We start from the raw sequence: 16,018 nt of genomic DNA, 5'->3' as shown, positions 1-16,018 counted from the left end.
CCTTCGCCCCACCCTCGAGAAAACTCGCAGAGAACTGATTGGTTTCCTCTGGAATGGATCATGCTATTTGGCCGATAACGATTGTCCACATAACTGCCGTACATCTTCGTAAAAACATCTTTATACGTATTAGTCTGATTTTCTCTTTAGCTCTTTGGCTCGCATATAAATCGATATCGATGTTTAAACACTTTAACGATGCACTTTGTCTCCAGTACGGTATTTATTGCTGAAATGTATAGCGAAAGATAGAAAATGATAAATATATATATATATGTTTATTTATTTATTTATTTATTTATATACAAGGTATCTCATTTTATTTTTGACAGTCAATATCTGAAAAAATATGGGAGATATGGAAAAATGTTTCAGACAAAAGTTATACGACCTCAAAGGGTACAGATAATGACAAAATTAATTAAAAAAAAAAACAATTTTCAAGGTCATATGAAAGTCATCGTCATTTTTTAAATTGGAATGTGGTATTTTTTATTTAAAAATCTGAAAGAACATTTAATTTTATGTAAAAAAGTGTTAGGATACCTTTGGCCTAAACTCATTATGTAAGGAGATATTTCTTTAAAACAAAAAACCAAAATTCTATTGAACGGTATATACGTGCGTAGTTCCCTTCTTAGCTAAATCTAGGGCCATGGATGAAGAAGTAAAGGCACAACCGTCTTGCGCGCGCATCCAGAGATCATGACCCTATGATCCGTCAGTATCTTTTACAGTATTTTAAGACTACAAAACCTCAACTCTCCTTGATGTTTGTAAAATCTTAATTTAATAATTGTTCAATATTGGCACCGTTAACCTCATGACATAATCTAATTCTCCGATGGAAACGCTCTTCTTATGACAATAAAACATTGCATGGGACACTTCGGCGAGCATCTCTTATTTTTCCTTTCATATCATCTTTGGTCGTTGGTGAATTTTGATAAACTATATTTTTAATATAGCTCCACAAATCTGACGTTATTTTGCTATTTAGGAAGTGTCATATACGAAAGGAAGTCGGAATCGTCGATTTGATTTAATAATGGGCGAATGTTATTTAACATGAATTTCGTCGTTAATCGACAATCGTAATCACGTGTTCTTGAATTGCTTAATTTTGATTTAGCGGCACGTTGATACGTGATTCTACGTGAAACACACGGATAATGCAAATTGTTGCGGATCGAGCGAGCCTCGTTGCAACAAAGCTCCCTGAGCGCCAAGCACGGCTGTCTCGCTGTCGAGTACTCGCACAGGCAGGACGACTGTTCCTCTACGTCTTCGTTCGTGATCCTAGATTTAACTAAGAAAAAAACTACGCACGTATACGTTGTTTAGTAGAGGTTTTCCTTTTCACGACATATCTCCTTACATGATTAATGAGTTTGGGCCAAAGGTATCCCAACATATTTTTACGTAAAATTAAATGTTCTTTCAGATTAAAAAAAAATACCGCATTCCATCTGGAAAAATGGCGATGACTTTCATATGATCTTGAGCAAGTTTTTAAATTAATTTTATCATTATTTATCCCTCTTGAGACCGTATAATTTTTGTCTGAAACATATTTCCGTATCTCTCATATTTTTTGAGATATTTGATTATCAAAAATAAAATGGAACACTATTGACAGAAAAGTGCTATATATAGCACTCTTCTGTCAATATACTGTCAAAAATAAAATGGAATACTGTGTGTGTGCGGGCGCGTGCGCGCGCACACACACATACGTATGTACATACATACACACAGCGCTCTTCTCCGTAGTTCGGTATTTTCGTTATATATTTTCGTTATATAATCGCACGACAAACTTAATATATCGTTATATATTAAGTTTGTCATGCGATTAATTTCTTGATATTGTCAATATATGGTTGTTAGCGGATACACGAATGTCCGAAAAGATATCCGTCGTTAAGGTGGTTAATGCGAGTTCTAGTACAATCTGTGTATAGAATTATATAGATGGCCGTTAGTATGTCCGTTGCGTTAGTTTAGCTGGCTGGTTTCACTATGCTTTGCACTAACAATGCTTCCTGCGTCGCAAGATTCTCATGGCTAATTTCGATTTTTGTCTGCGCAGGACCATGACTAGAGAAGACGTGGCGATAATTCAAGAACGCAGAATGTCCCAACAGAGTCAAGGTATCGCGGTGGAAACGGTTTTACGATGCTCTCTAAATTTCTTGCAGTGAGTTTTTTACCGAAAAATAAAGTGACAGCCGATTTATTCGAATTCAAGTGATTTTTTAAGTCTACAGAACAAGTTCTCCAATTTGAATCGATGAGTGAATATTAGGTTATCCGAAAAGTTCTGAGAAATTCTGTCATCTGTCGTTTGTTCGGCAGGACGCTGGATCGAGACTGATAGGCTAAAGGCGTTTGAGAGAAGTCGCTTTATTCTTTCAAGTGTGGGTCTGATGTTGATAAACAGGTTAGGTGATGTTGGATAGTGCGATCGCAAAGATGGACAGCCAAATGCTTCATTTACGCAACGTTATGCTTTTTTGCTTTCGGAAGGGAAACACCGCGGTGGAGACTACCCGTGAAATGTGCAACGTTTATGGGAAGGATACTGTGTCAAATCAAATACCCAGCCAATGATTCGTGCGATTTCGTAACGGTGATATCGAGTTCAAAGATACCTCACGTTCTGAAAGACCCTTCTACGCCATTCGAAGACCATCTGAAGCAAGCAGTCGTTAGAAACCCTCATAGAAATATGCTAGAACTCTCACAGGACCTCAACATTCTCAAGAGCATGGCTCCATAACCATTTAAGATGAGTGGGTTATATGAGTTACCTCGATGTCTGGATTCCTTACAAACTAAGCGAAACCTTTTCGCTCGTGTCGACACGCTCTTAAAAAAATTCTGAGGAACCTTTTGTGAAACACTTGATTATTGGCGATAAAAAATAAGTATCTATCGTAGTGTGACAAAGAAACGATTATGGGAAAAGTCGACTGAACTTCCACAAACGACCTCAAAAAGGAGGATTGCACTCAAAGAAAGTCATGCTTTGCATCTTGTGGAGTTGCAAGATTCTTGTCCACTTTGAGCTCCTTCCAGAGAACCACACGATCGATTCTGACAATACTGCGTTCAACTAGCTGACCTCAAGGAAGCGCTTGCCACGAAACATCCAAAACTGGTAAATAGAAAAGGCGTCGTCTTTCAGCATGACAACGTCACGTGTTTTATTAGCTGACCGCAGAAGACTCATTGAATATGGGTGGAACGTATTGCTCCACCCTCCATATTCACCGGACATTGCCCCTTCTGACTTGCTTCGGACGTTACAGCACTTCTTGAGGAATAAATCAATTCCTTGGAAGAGGTCAAAAACCATCTGGCTGCATTCTTCAAGGAAAACCCATGCCATTCTACGAGCGTGGAATTTTTTCTTTGCCCGAGAGTTGACAAAAAGTGATAGACCAAAATGAAGCAATACATTATAGATTAATTGTTGGTGGAATAGTGTCAATAAATTTTGGTTTCAGTTCCTCAAAAATTCTCAGAACTTTTTGGTTGATCTAATATTTTTGATCGAAATCCACAAGTAAATTTTACATACCCTGTTGTCGCAGGGACATTCATCTTAATCGATAGAAACATTCATTCGTACAGAGTCAGAATTCGCTCTAAGCTTGAGCGAACCATTCATTCTTACGATTCCGGGTGGCGGTGTTTTCATCGTGAGTGAACTATTACTTCGGGCGAATGTTTACTCGTCTTGAATGAGATTTCACTCCGAGAAATTTCGAGAGTACGTGATGCAATAAGGAATAAATTGTAATCAGTAACAAATGAATGATCGATAAGAGTCGCGCAGGTTGATAATTACGGTTAGTTATTAATCTTTCTTATTAGATTAGGGTAATTAGCCTCCTAAGATGTTAACAAAGAAGAAATTTTGTTCGATGTCGTGCAGATTAAATATAAATAAAATACTTTCCATTTATAAGAAAGGACGCAGAAAGTGCCTCATCAATTTTAATTTCCGTGTACGTAGTGAATCTACATAAAAAATGAACAGATACATGTCCGAGTGTTTTGTCCAATGCGCCTTCTAAATAGTAATTCTAATGTTTGAATTTTCAATCATTTACGCTACGTTTAGTAGTGTACGTGAAGAACCGGGTAAAAAGGAAGGTAATAAGCAGTATTGTGCAGCATAGTTGGCAGCTGTAGGATTAGTAACAGGTAGCAATAAAAATAACACAAAATCAAGACTGTCGTAACATTTTTTTTTATTTTTTCTCATTTAATATGTAGAATTAAATTTAACATGTATATTAGTAATATAACTTAAATATTTATCTTATATCTAAATAAGAAATTTCTAATATACAGAGTGATTCATAAATGCACATTTCCGGAGGTGAATTTACACACTAAATTAAATAAACGAACGTCTGATGAACATATATCCTGCATACCTTAATTATCGATTTATAAATGATTAAAGAAAATGTTCGAAGTATATCCGCCTCTTGTGTCAATATACGCTACTGCACGCTTTAATATTAAGTTCCGCATTCTTTCGAAAATACCAAGTATTCTTCGAACAGTCTCAAACCTATTTTGTATTCTATCTCGCAAATTGCGCGCATCGTTCACTTGCATTGAATATACAATATATTTTGAATGGCCTCAAAAAAATAATCTAATTGATTAAGATATCTGATTCATATCGATGAATATTGTTTATAAACTTTAAATAAGGTTAAGACGTGCTAAGGCGTACGTGCGTGCGTGCGTGCACACGCGCGTGTCAGCAAGGATAAGGATCCCACGAGTCGTCACTCTCGTGGTACTCGTATAAAATATAGTTTATATTCGTTTGGGACACTGTCAAGTGGCAGAAGGCTATTAATTTGAACATTTAATAAAATAATATGTATGCCAATAACTTTCTACAGAGATACGTGTGTGCATATACGTCACATGCACACACAGCAGAGAGGATTAGAGTTATTAAATACTATGGGAGTAACAACTCAGTAGGTCTTTATCTCTGCTGACACACACATGCACATACACACGCTCACATATTATAAAATATGTGATTTAAATTCGATCGAACTATCTTCACATGGTACATCTTGGGTTAGGCTAATGCTTGCTGTTGAAGTGTTGAAGACTCATAATTTTGATAGTTCTCATTAGAAAAAGATTTGTAACCAGTTTTTGGAAAACGTTTCAAAGCCGACTTAACATAAGGATATGTTATGAAAAATAGGAGTTTTCGTTAAAAATTTTTATGTTGACCTTGGCGATGCTTCTCAAAGTCATTCTTGTTTCAAATAAATATCAACATTTGAGCTTTCTTGCGCCCTACTACTTCTGTTTCAAACTTTTTTTAATTAAGTCAATATTTTTTTAGATAATTAGCCATTCTGGAACTTTGACGGTTTCCGTATGTGTGTATATACAGGATAAGGCATTTAACTTGAGACATCCAAATATGTTTAGAAACACTCTTCCTACGGAACAATTGTTCCAGGTCAAATTTGTTTCGAAAGAGGCCACAAGATGGCGCTATCTGTTTCTTCAAAGATGGCGCTATTGTCGGTGAAAACGAGATCAACTTTATTTTTTTAAACGGGAATCTTTAATTTAATTTTTCGAATATTATGATTTTACGTTAAAAAGAAAATAACTTTTGTCTGTCAATATTTTTTTTTTTCAAATCATCATAGATGGTGCTGCAATCAGTGAAATATGAGGTTTTGTGTGAGAGTTTCCTTACCTCTCACGATTGGGGTGCTTTAACGTGAGTTCCGTTGCCCTTCACGATTGAGATGCGAGTTTAACGCTCAGCATGAAGTCTGATAGCATTGGTGACGTTTTTTGGGATTCATCATAAATTAAAATGATTTCAATTTTTTCTGCAACAAATAAATGCTCCATATTTATGAGTAAAAAGGTTTACTGGCGTTCAGAGGAAGGAGCAAAACAAATTTGATCTAAAACAATTTTTTCGTAGGATGCATATTTCTCGAGATATTTGGATGTTCAAATTAAATGCTACACCCTGTGTATGTATATATGAGATATAATTCAGTATGAGATACAGTTATACATTCAGAATGAGAATAGCATATATAAATGATATCGTGTGTTATCTGGATACATATAAAATCTATTGATATTACAAAATTATTTGTTATATCTATTGATATAACAGAAATATTATAAATTGGTGTGGTTAGTCGCAAAAGGTTGTGATACTTTTTTTTATATGTTTCTTGTGTCCAATAGGAGAATTTATTTTTTAATAATTCTCAGGAAATATATTTTCCTACTGAATACAAGACGCGTTGCGAAACTCATCGAATAAAAAGTGTTGGAATGTTTTTGTGACCGTCTACATACATAATATGCTATTATTAGTTAGTGACGGGCAAAGAAAATGACGCTTGGGTCATGTGATTCAGACATCTAATCAAACTCGACTTTCTTCATTGCACTTCTCCATTTATATCTAGGATTTTAATACAGACGAATAAAATAACAATATAAAAGTCATTTCTTTGACAAAATATTTCTCTACAGCGACTGGCAGTCCCAACCCTATCTCACCGAGTTGCCCACCGACGCAGCAGCAACAGCAGCAACAGCAGCAGCAGCAGCAATCAGGTCATCACAGGACCTCGTCGGCACCACCAGCTCCGCAGCCGCAGCAGCAACAGCAACAGCAGCAGCAGCAACAGCCGCCGCCGCCGGCGTTACAGATCATGCAGAGCGTTGGCGGTATGGCTCCGGTTCCACCGCAAATGTCGACTGTGGTTGGCCCGCCGATACCGCCACCTCAACCACCGGTTGCGCCGCCTGCACCCCCGTGTCCGCCGGCGATGATAAACTTCAACACGCCGACCTCGGTACCGCCGATGATGATAAACCAGTACGCCCAGTCGCCGTCGTCGCAGACGAGCCAGTCGCAGTGCCAGCCGATCTACGTTACTAATCAGCCGGGCCAATACGGAGGTGGTGCGCCGACGACTAATCAGTACGCGACCGCCACTGTCGCCGCTAGCGGCGGTAGTAGCGGCGGCGGCACCGGCACTGTTACGAGCAGCGGTGTCGTCGTCGGCCAAAGCCAGAGTCAATATCCGCCTACCGGCAGCAGCCAGAACAATTTCTACGGCACTAACAGTCAGACGAGCAATTACGTCGTTGGTGGACAAGTGAGCCAAACCAGCCAGTACAGTCAACCAGCTGGCAGTCAGGCTGCGCAATACGTCAGTGGCAGTGGCGGCGGCGGTGGTAGCCAATACGGCAGCAGTAGCTCGATAAGCCAGTACGCGGTTCCACCGCCGCCGCCGGGCCAATATACGGTCGCCCAGCCGAGCCAATCGCAGTACGGCACTATCGTGTCGCAGACGCAGGCACAGTACGCCGGTGCGGCCGGTCAGGTGCAAGCCGCTGTAGCCACCACGAACAACCCGTATGGGACGCCGTCGAACTCGGTGAACCAGTATGCCGCGAGTGGACACCACACGGTCGGCGCGAACACCTACGCTCCTCTCACCGGTAGCGGTCCACCGCCACCTCCGATGGTACCATTGGTTGGACCTGCGGCGCCGCCTCCGCCGCCGCCGCCGCCGGCACCCAATACCAACAGCGCGGCAGCAGCTTCCGGCACGTCGTCGAGTGATCCTCCGCCGGATACCAATTCGTTAGCTGCCGCCCTTCAGGCTCGTCTCAAGAAGAAGCAGGTAACTTTATGTTGAGGACTTTTGTCCCTCGAGTGAACGAGTAAGTCGCAACAATACAATTGATACGCTTTATGCACGGTGTATTTGCGATAGCAACAATCGCAGCCGGTGGAGAACAGTGGCTCGAGCACCAGCAGTAGCGGAAGTGGTAGCGGAAGTGGCGGTAATTACGGCACCTTAGGGAGAGGCGGAGGCGGCGGAATGGCTTCCATGATGGACGAGATGGCGAAAACTCTGGCACGCCGACGAGCTGCCGCCGAAAAGAAACAACCTGAACAACCACTGGTAAGTGGTGACGCGCGACGGTCGCATAGCTTGGAAGCTATTTCAGCTTCGGAGTTAACGAGGTAATATTAAAGAACTCTGGGTACATTTTCGGGAGAAGATGTCCGTAAATATAATACTGGGCATTAGTGCTGTCCCATCCCTCAAGCATAGCGATATCGGAAATTTCGAAGTAGGTATATCGTTTTTGAATTTTCATATATTATGACTGCTTTGGAATATTTTTGTAGGTTCACAGAATAATCAGCAGTCATGATGCATGAATATTCAGAAATGATACGCCTAATACGAAATTTTCGATATCACTATGCGCAAAGAATCAGATAGCATTAATGCACGGCATCGCACTTAAAGAAGGATAACATGATCGACCGTTTTTAGTCTTTCGATATAAATATCTGGACATTCAATGTGTAATGAAATATTAAGTTGGTCCGTGACAATATTGTTAGAAATGTAATGGTTAAAGCTCCTAGCCTCTCGCTATAGTCGTCTTGTTTGATGACGTTAGAAATGAGGAAAAGCATGCTGAGAATTCATAGTAGTATACGTTTAAATAAAAAGATGTACCTGCTAAGTGATATTTATTATCCATTTTGCATACTCGTAAAATATTCCGAGTTTTCTCTTAATCTAACAATCAATAAATAATCGTTAAAGTAACATGACATGTAACCTTCCCTTTTAATTTATCTTTTCTCATGATTTTGTCACGTTCATTTTGCAGTTATTTATTGATTTTTGCGAACAAGAGGAAAGTGTTCGGAGTATTTTACAAGTGTGCTGAATCCATTACATATCATTTTGTGGATATAATTTTTCACTAGTATCTTGTATATACTACATGAATTAGTAATATTATAGGCATAGATTTCCTCTCATCTGATGTCATAAAACAATGGCGAATGTTTGGAGCTTTAATACGAGCCTTAAACACGAACAAGCTCGACAAATATATGCTATATGTTTATAAACATAATTTATGATACATAGTTTTGACATTTATAACGATGTATCTGTGCAACCGATGCTACAGATACACTGTTACGCGATTCGGCTGTATCCTCCTGCCAAGAATGCTCGAACTTCCGGCATAAGTACCGAATTGCGTTCTTCTGTCAGGCGATTTTCAAGTTCATTTGTGGATGTTACTTCTCGGGAAGCAATTGGAACTAATTAACATATTTCTCGTTATGACGAAGTCGATAACGGGCTATCCATTATCATTACCTTCATGTAGGCTATGGTTTCCAGTCACCTGTCTATAGGCAGGTTCTCTGTCTATCTTGGCGTTCAGGTCACCCAATATAATTTTTATGTCATTGAAAGGTGCGATCAGAGTCGTAATGAATTGATCAATCATAATAGATTATTCTTCTCACATTCGATCATGATTGGTCAGTTTTTTACGATCCCAGCATAAGTTAACTGCCTTCATAAATCAGCCTTTACCTTATCGGTGGCTTCGCGAATGAACGACTTCTGACCGATCTCTTTCAGGAGCCGGATAGCTCACCGGACAAGAAATCCTGGGACAAGAACAACTCGTCGAACAACAAGTTTTCCAACGGCGCCGAGTCACCGAAGTCGGTGCGCAAGAGGTTCGGCTCGGCTTCGGAGGACACCCTCCTCAAGGTGAACGGAGTCAACGATGGATCCTCGTTCACTGCGCAAGAGATGGAGGCATTCAAGGCGGAGATAATTAAGGAAGTGCGCAAAGAATTCCAGAAGATGAAGCAGGAAATCATCGATGGTGCATGTTCATGTTATCGCGTTCGAGTGCGAGCTGATTGCAAGTGTAATTTGTTTGCATTTTACAATATAAAATACACGCAGATACAAATCAATAAAATATCGATCGGAAGAAAGAATGAAAATTAAATGATTGCCTCTAGTGATTATAAATAAAAGATAGAGAGGAGAGGCCCAATAAAAAATTCTGCACACAAATTGTGTAATACCTAAAATAAATTAAAACTTAATATATCACTAACGTAGTGTAAACGGTATTCATTCATTCATTCATTCATTCATTTTTAATCTCAAGTTGTATCCTTTTTAGTGAAATAAACTATCCAAGATCACGATATAAACATCAATAGTCAGAATCAATAAAAATACAAGGTCATAAAATCTGTTTCTTTTGTGACTAGATTGTTTACTTCACTGAAGGAGGTTTCCAACTTGAAACTGAAAATATCTGGACAAGTAAACAAATATCTTTTACATTACATTAGTGATGTTTCAGTTTTAATTTATTTTATTGCACTACTACTGATTATGCAGAAGCTCCTATTGGCTACTTTTCTTTCTTTGTTCGTCGAAATGTTTCAACCATTTTTTCTAGTCATTTTTGGCTGTGAAATTCTTAATGTAAGTCCATCATAGTCTATGAACAATGATATACAGCGATAGTCTTCTCTTGGAGTCCTAAAAGCGGTTTACCAATCCCGGAAGGATATCCACTAAGATTGATTAATTGCAAAAGTTACTTACACGTCTGTTATCAAGTTCGACTTGAAGCATGACTTTTATGTTTCTGCTCATTACATGCGTTTTATATAATTATTGTTGACCGACAATTTATTTTATATTAATAATTTTGGTTGAGGGATTACAAGAAACGGCCGAAATATACCGATTGTTATTTTATTGATTTATACCTGCATGTAATTGTATTGTAAAATATACTCGATTTTTAAACAGTTTAGACATTTTTTCTTTCAGTGTAATTTGGAATACAGCCAATGATCTAATAAAAGAAATTTATTTTTTCGAAAACAAGTCCTCTCATTGGATTACCGTTCCGAATTGTATCGAAAAAATGTCCAAATTGTTTAAAAACCAGTATATAAACAAGTGTATAAGCAAATTATACCTGTAATCGGTTTTTATTGTTTTTATCATATTTATTTGTTCGATTTTAAGGCTCTTGAGTATTCACAAGGAGATACCGCGAACTGCTAATTCTACTTTTGAATGAGCCATAGTGCATTCGAAAGGTAAGGTTGAAAGTATAAAGTGTTAAGCCTTTCGGGTGTATGGGCCTTCGTTTCTAAGAAAATCATGCATCTAAAAGTGTGCATTTTCTAGCTGTATGGTAGGTACAATGAATAACTAAAATTTAGCAAGAAGCATGGTCGCCGAGCGGGTTATGCGTGCGCCCATAATTTTACCATTCGCGCCATCTAGGTGGCAAACATAACTAATTAACGTTATGAAATATATTGCGTTCATTTGCTAACTTTGACGCGTACCAAACGAATTTCATTATTTTTCTAAATTTTGGAGCATATAATAAATAATGAGTCAAAGATTGTATTCGTATAGTGTCATATCGCGAATTCAATTCTCTCATTTCTCCGCTAATCATAATATTCGGATAGTTTTGAATTCGTTTGATAATAATTTTTACTTTTCTGTAAAAATAATAATAAGATAATAATTTTTACTTGTATGTAAAAATAGATGTCGCAGGGTTGGCAAATCAGAGTGAATTTCGGCGGTATTATTTGTAAATTACATGTTGGTCTGTTTTTGTTATTCACAAAAATTTCATTATATGTGTGCAAATTTTTTTGACTTCTCCAAGAATTTATATTCATTAAGAAGGAATTGTTTCTAACATATGGTTTTAGAATTGCTTTTAAATATTGTTCATATAAATGGGAGGTCAGTTTATTTGACTTCGAACAAACGACATCAACATTTCTACACAATTTTATAAGTTCGTCAACTTCTGCTTTGACACGGACTTGTGTCCGTTGACGGCCCAAATGTGTCTCTCGGTTCTTGTAGGTATACAAGAACCGAGAGACACATTGTAGGTATACACTTTATCTAATAATTTTCCGGATTTTGTTACAGAATATTGAGGAGTATATGAATGAGTTATCTTATTTAAATTATCTATGGAAAGTTTGACTGTTTTTTCAACCGTATGCGTGTACGTTCTTGAAACATTTACTCGATATTCACAATCAGTTTGATCCGTATTAATAATATAATCGGGATCGTAATCGGTAGAAATTAACTGTATCAAATTTTAATACTATATTGCAAATTTTGAAATTTCCTCCGGTGATTTAATTTTTTTTTTGACGTTGCCGTTTGGAACCGGCGTTAAACTATAGGTCCCATATGCTTGTGTATTATAATCAACGTGCGCACCACAGGCATATGAGAGAGTCGCCTAGACACGGGTGTGGCATTAAAAGAAAAAGATTGACTGTCTGGAGGGGAAAAGATAGTTTTCACAAGTGTCTTTAAGCGAGCACAAGTGTTGCTTTATTCAAATATCTCCTGATTTGCAAATGGCATGCAAGAAATCTTAATGTGTCCATTTCTCGTCTTTGACATGATAAATTCAATATGGTTGCGGCGATTATTCAAGAGCCTTAATAAAAAAGTCTTGCCATCATTCGATTTATGAATTCTACATTTTATTTTACACGACACAAACGATATGAAAGTTTACGTTTTTCACTCGACGCTTTACATTTCCAGCCGTAAGGACAGAACTAAACAAGAGATAAAGAAGACGATTAAGAAGAAGAGATACGGACGACAGAGCTAACCTCAAAGCCGAAAAGGACAAGAAAGCGAGATGAAGAAGGACAAAAATCGAAAAAAAAGTTTTGTGAGACTAAACTTGCTCGATATCAAAGCGTTATCGAGATCCACATACAGGTTTTTACAACATATTTGCGAGAGAATGTGTAATGTGTGGTTACACTTATGTATATCGGACATTTATGTGTAAGTACGTTAATCTAACTAGCATCCTAAGTGGCCGTAATCCTTTTGTTATTTACTATACAAATAACAATCGTAACGAAACGTTGAATCAGTTGAGTTTCGTTCGACGACTTGGTGCCAGTTTTCTATTGCCACGTTAGTTCTTTTTTCCTCTCTTTCCCAAACTAAATCTTAAGAAAGAGAAGAAAAGAGAATCGGTACAGTAGCTGATACGGCCAGAAATGCAGCAATAGAAAACTGACCCTCGGTTTGGAGAAGCTTGAGATTAAGTCTCTCGGCATTTTTTTACACGCACAAGGGATCACGAGGAAAGACCCTTTCGGTTAGGTTTTCGGGCGCGAAAGGAAGATTGAAAGAAAAAAACAAGTAGAGAGAGAGAGAGAGAGAGAGAGAGAGAGAGAGAGAGAGAGAGATGACTTGGACGAAAACGTAATGTAAGTACACGCACAATGAGATACTACTATTATCGCTTCGTAGATTAAAGGGATATCGATAAAGACCAAAAAAATGGTGTACTATTTATAATATAAATTATATTGATCTATACATAATAACTTACGCTAATATCCATGTTTCAAGATGCGCTCGTTTATAGCCATGGCCGAAGACGAGCGGTGGGTTGTTTCTCGGAGCGACGGTCGGCACTAAATCACCTCACGACCAGTAGACGAGAGTTCTCTCGATTACATTACACGACTCGCGGCATAACGATTATTTCATTCGCGAGAAACTCAATGATTTCAACGTCGAAGTTACGTATCGTATATATATTTTTTATTAATACGCATATATGGCCAGGCAGGGTTTCTAAGACTTCTCTTGTACACCGAGGGCGATTTTTTATATCATTAAGAAAGATCTCATCATGTTGTAGGACATTCGTGCGGAATCCTTTTTCGTCGATGTCGTGGCATTCCTCGTGGTTTTCCCTCATGTTCGTATTATTAACGTCGTCGTACGTTTCTCGTTTCCTTCTACTTTCGACGAATACTCGGCGATAATGACGACATACATAGGACACGCGCACGCACATACGCGCGCACCCGTACGCACGCACGTTACCGTTAATTATTTATGTGAGGCTTCTTGCGTCGTCAATCTGTGTTGCGACGCACGAATCGGTTTCTCCGCGAATGAAAATGTAACAGGCGCGCGAATACATTCCAGAGACACTGACCTCGTATCCCCCAACATGACATTGCGCTGATCTTCTGATACATTGAACACGTTGTAAATAGCAATAACGACTAGAGACGACGGATGCCACGATCGTTGATCGTGAAATTCTCGAAAAACACGTATATCGCGCTCGTTAAACGATAATTGATTAAAGAGTTCTCGCGCGCGTTCATCCATTCCCGACGTGGTGGATATCGAATTCGTTGAGTTCCGTTTGCGCCGAAGAAAGAATCACGTCGCACATCGAAGCGTGTACCCTTCTTTTCGATCGGATGAAATGATTCTCCGAAACCGGTCGGGGTTCTTCTCTGCGCTTAATCGCACTTTCGTAGTTTTCCATTTAAATATAGCGCACGGCTTCTTCCTCCCAGTTTCTTACTTTCGACAAGCATTTTCATTCGGGCGATTTACTCTCCCGCGTGCACATAAAGCCGCCGAACATCTGTGCGATACATAATTCATTTTTCATTACTTTTTTTTTTTATCATTGCGAGGTTATTCATTTTTACGCTCTCGACGTGTGCGAGCATCACCATGATTGAAGTTCTCGAGCGGCGAGCCTTGACTTTTTAACACTCCGACCGTTTCACTTCGATTTTCGAACGCGGAATAATTAACGTCTGATATCATTTTCACAATTAAGAAATTTTATAATTACTACTATTAAACAACTTACTTGGCGAAAAGTAAGAAAAAGAAAAGTGAAAGATACGCGAGAGACATACCGATAATATCAATCTATAGTATAGATATATAGTATCGATTATCGAAGGTCATCTCTTGGAAAATTCAGTTACGTGGGTGGAAAATGAAGTGAATCGGCATGTGATTCATAATATCGATCTTTATTTTTTTTTTCTTTTTACAGACGATATTTGTTATCGAGTGGGAGATAATTTTTTTTGTACGCAAAAAAAGATAGTTTTCGTGACTAAATTTTAGTTCTCTGAAGACCAGAGACGAAAACTCGGTGGTGAGAAACGATCTCTGCGTTACCGTGATTGAAACATTGTCTGAAGATTCGGTCACATTAAAATTTAGCCGATGTAATCGAGGACAACTGACTGAAATAACGAACACTGACTAACGAAAATTTCCTGCAGGAATCTTTCTGTTCTTACCACCGAGTTTCCCTCGAGTCCTCGGGAGACAAAAATTCAGTCACACAAACCGAGTTTTTTCTCCCGTCTGGATTGGTACTTGTCGTCGCAAAGTTATTTTTTTCACATATAATTCACAACAAATAAATCATAAAAAAGTTGACATACGAATTGTTAGTTTGTATAGTAATAGTGGTAATTTGTTTTCTTTTTTTTTTTCGTTCAAGATTAATTTTTCAGACTAAGTATCTCGTCGACGTCCAGTACGCGCTTTCAGCGCGGGATGAGCGCGCAAGTATCTCATGTCCGTTTTCACCGGCGTGGCTTAAAAGTCAATTTCTATTGACACTTGGCTAATCCAAGTTTATCGAAATATTGTTTCTCTCGATGATCTGCTCGCAATGAAACGTAAGCATAAATTGAGTTTTAAACTCTATTTACATGCATTTGCGAATAAATCGTCGAAAGAAACCAATATTTCGGTAAATTTTGATTATGTTGGATGTGATTGGAAACGTACTGTTTTAAGCTAAGTTAGTGGAAATGCGCATTCAGCTGACTTGCCGCGCGTCGATTGATTGTGTCGGTGACCGACTCGTGTGACTTTTTTTCCGGAAAGTTGAATTTTACTTTGGCATTTTTTATTGCACGTTTCATCATATACATCGTTAGTGCCGTGCGTATGATAAATGTAATCTTAAAGTACGTTGATAGCCGTTTTGTGAGGAATTCGTTGTAAGAGCGAGGAAAAGAGGAAGAAAGAGAGAGAGAGAGAGAGAGAGAGAGAGAGAGAGAGAGAGAGAGAGAGAGAAACTGTTTTCTAGTCGGGTCGTTAGAGTGAACGGAAAGCAATAGGAGTTGATATACATGTTGCACGATACAGGCGCCAAGGTGCAAATTCGCTTGCAGAAAACGTTGCATTGCGTTTGAATATATTTTACAGAAGCATTTTGAGACATATCC

The 16,018-nt window shown here is 38.6% G+C and overlaps 1 protein-coding gene across 6 annotated transcripts in view; it reads left to right on the top strand.

Annotated features, from left to right (window-relative positions):
- Positions 1-15,226, top strand: part of LOC106748717 (protein enabled homolog) — a 46,599-nt gene extending 31,373 nt beyond the window's left edge. For 3 of the 6 annotated variants that reach the window (XM_014627539.1, XM_014627538.1, XM_014627535.1), the window contains 4 exons: positions 2,093-2,154; positions 6,571-7,733; positions 7,827-8,018; positions 9,519-10,017. In XM_014627539.1, coding sequence (XP_014483025.1) covers positions 2,093-2,154; positions 6,571-7,733; positions 7,827-8,018; positions 9,519-9,899 — 1,798 coding nt within the window. In that variant the 3' untranslated portion in view covers positions 9,900-10,017. Of the gene's footprint in view, positions 1-2,092; positions 2,155-6,570; positions 7,734-7,826; positions 8,019-9,518; positions 10,018-12,524 lie in introns of those variants that run through there. The other 3 variants (XM_014627540.1, XM_014627536.1, XM_014627537.1) reach the window with 2 other exon arrangements.
- The last annotated feature ends 792 nt before the right edge of the window (positions 15,227-16,018 follow it).

Source organism: Dinoponera quadriceps, unplaced genomic scaffold (assembly GCF_001313825.1).
Source record: "Dinoponera quadriceps isolate SergipeBrazil2010 unplaced genomic scaffold, ASM131382v1 scaffold3139, whole genome shotgun sequence".
NCBI lineage: Eukaryota > Metazoa > Arthropoda > Insecta > Hymenoptera > Formicidae > Dinoponera > Dinoponera quadriceps.
Note: the sequence above shows the minus strand (reverse complement) of the source record. Positions and strands in the feature narration are given on the sequence as shown.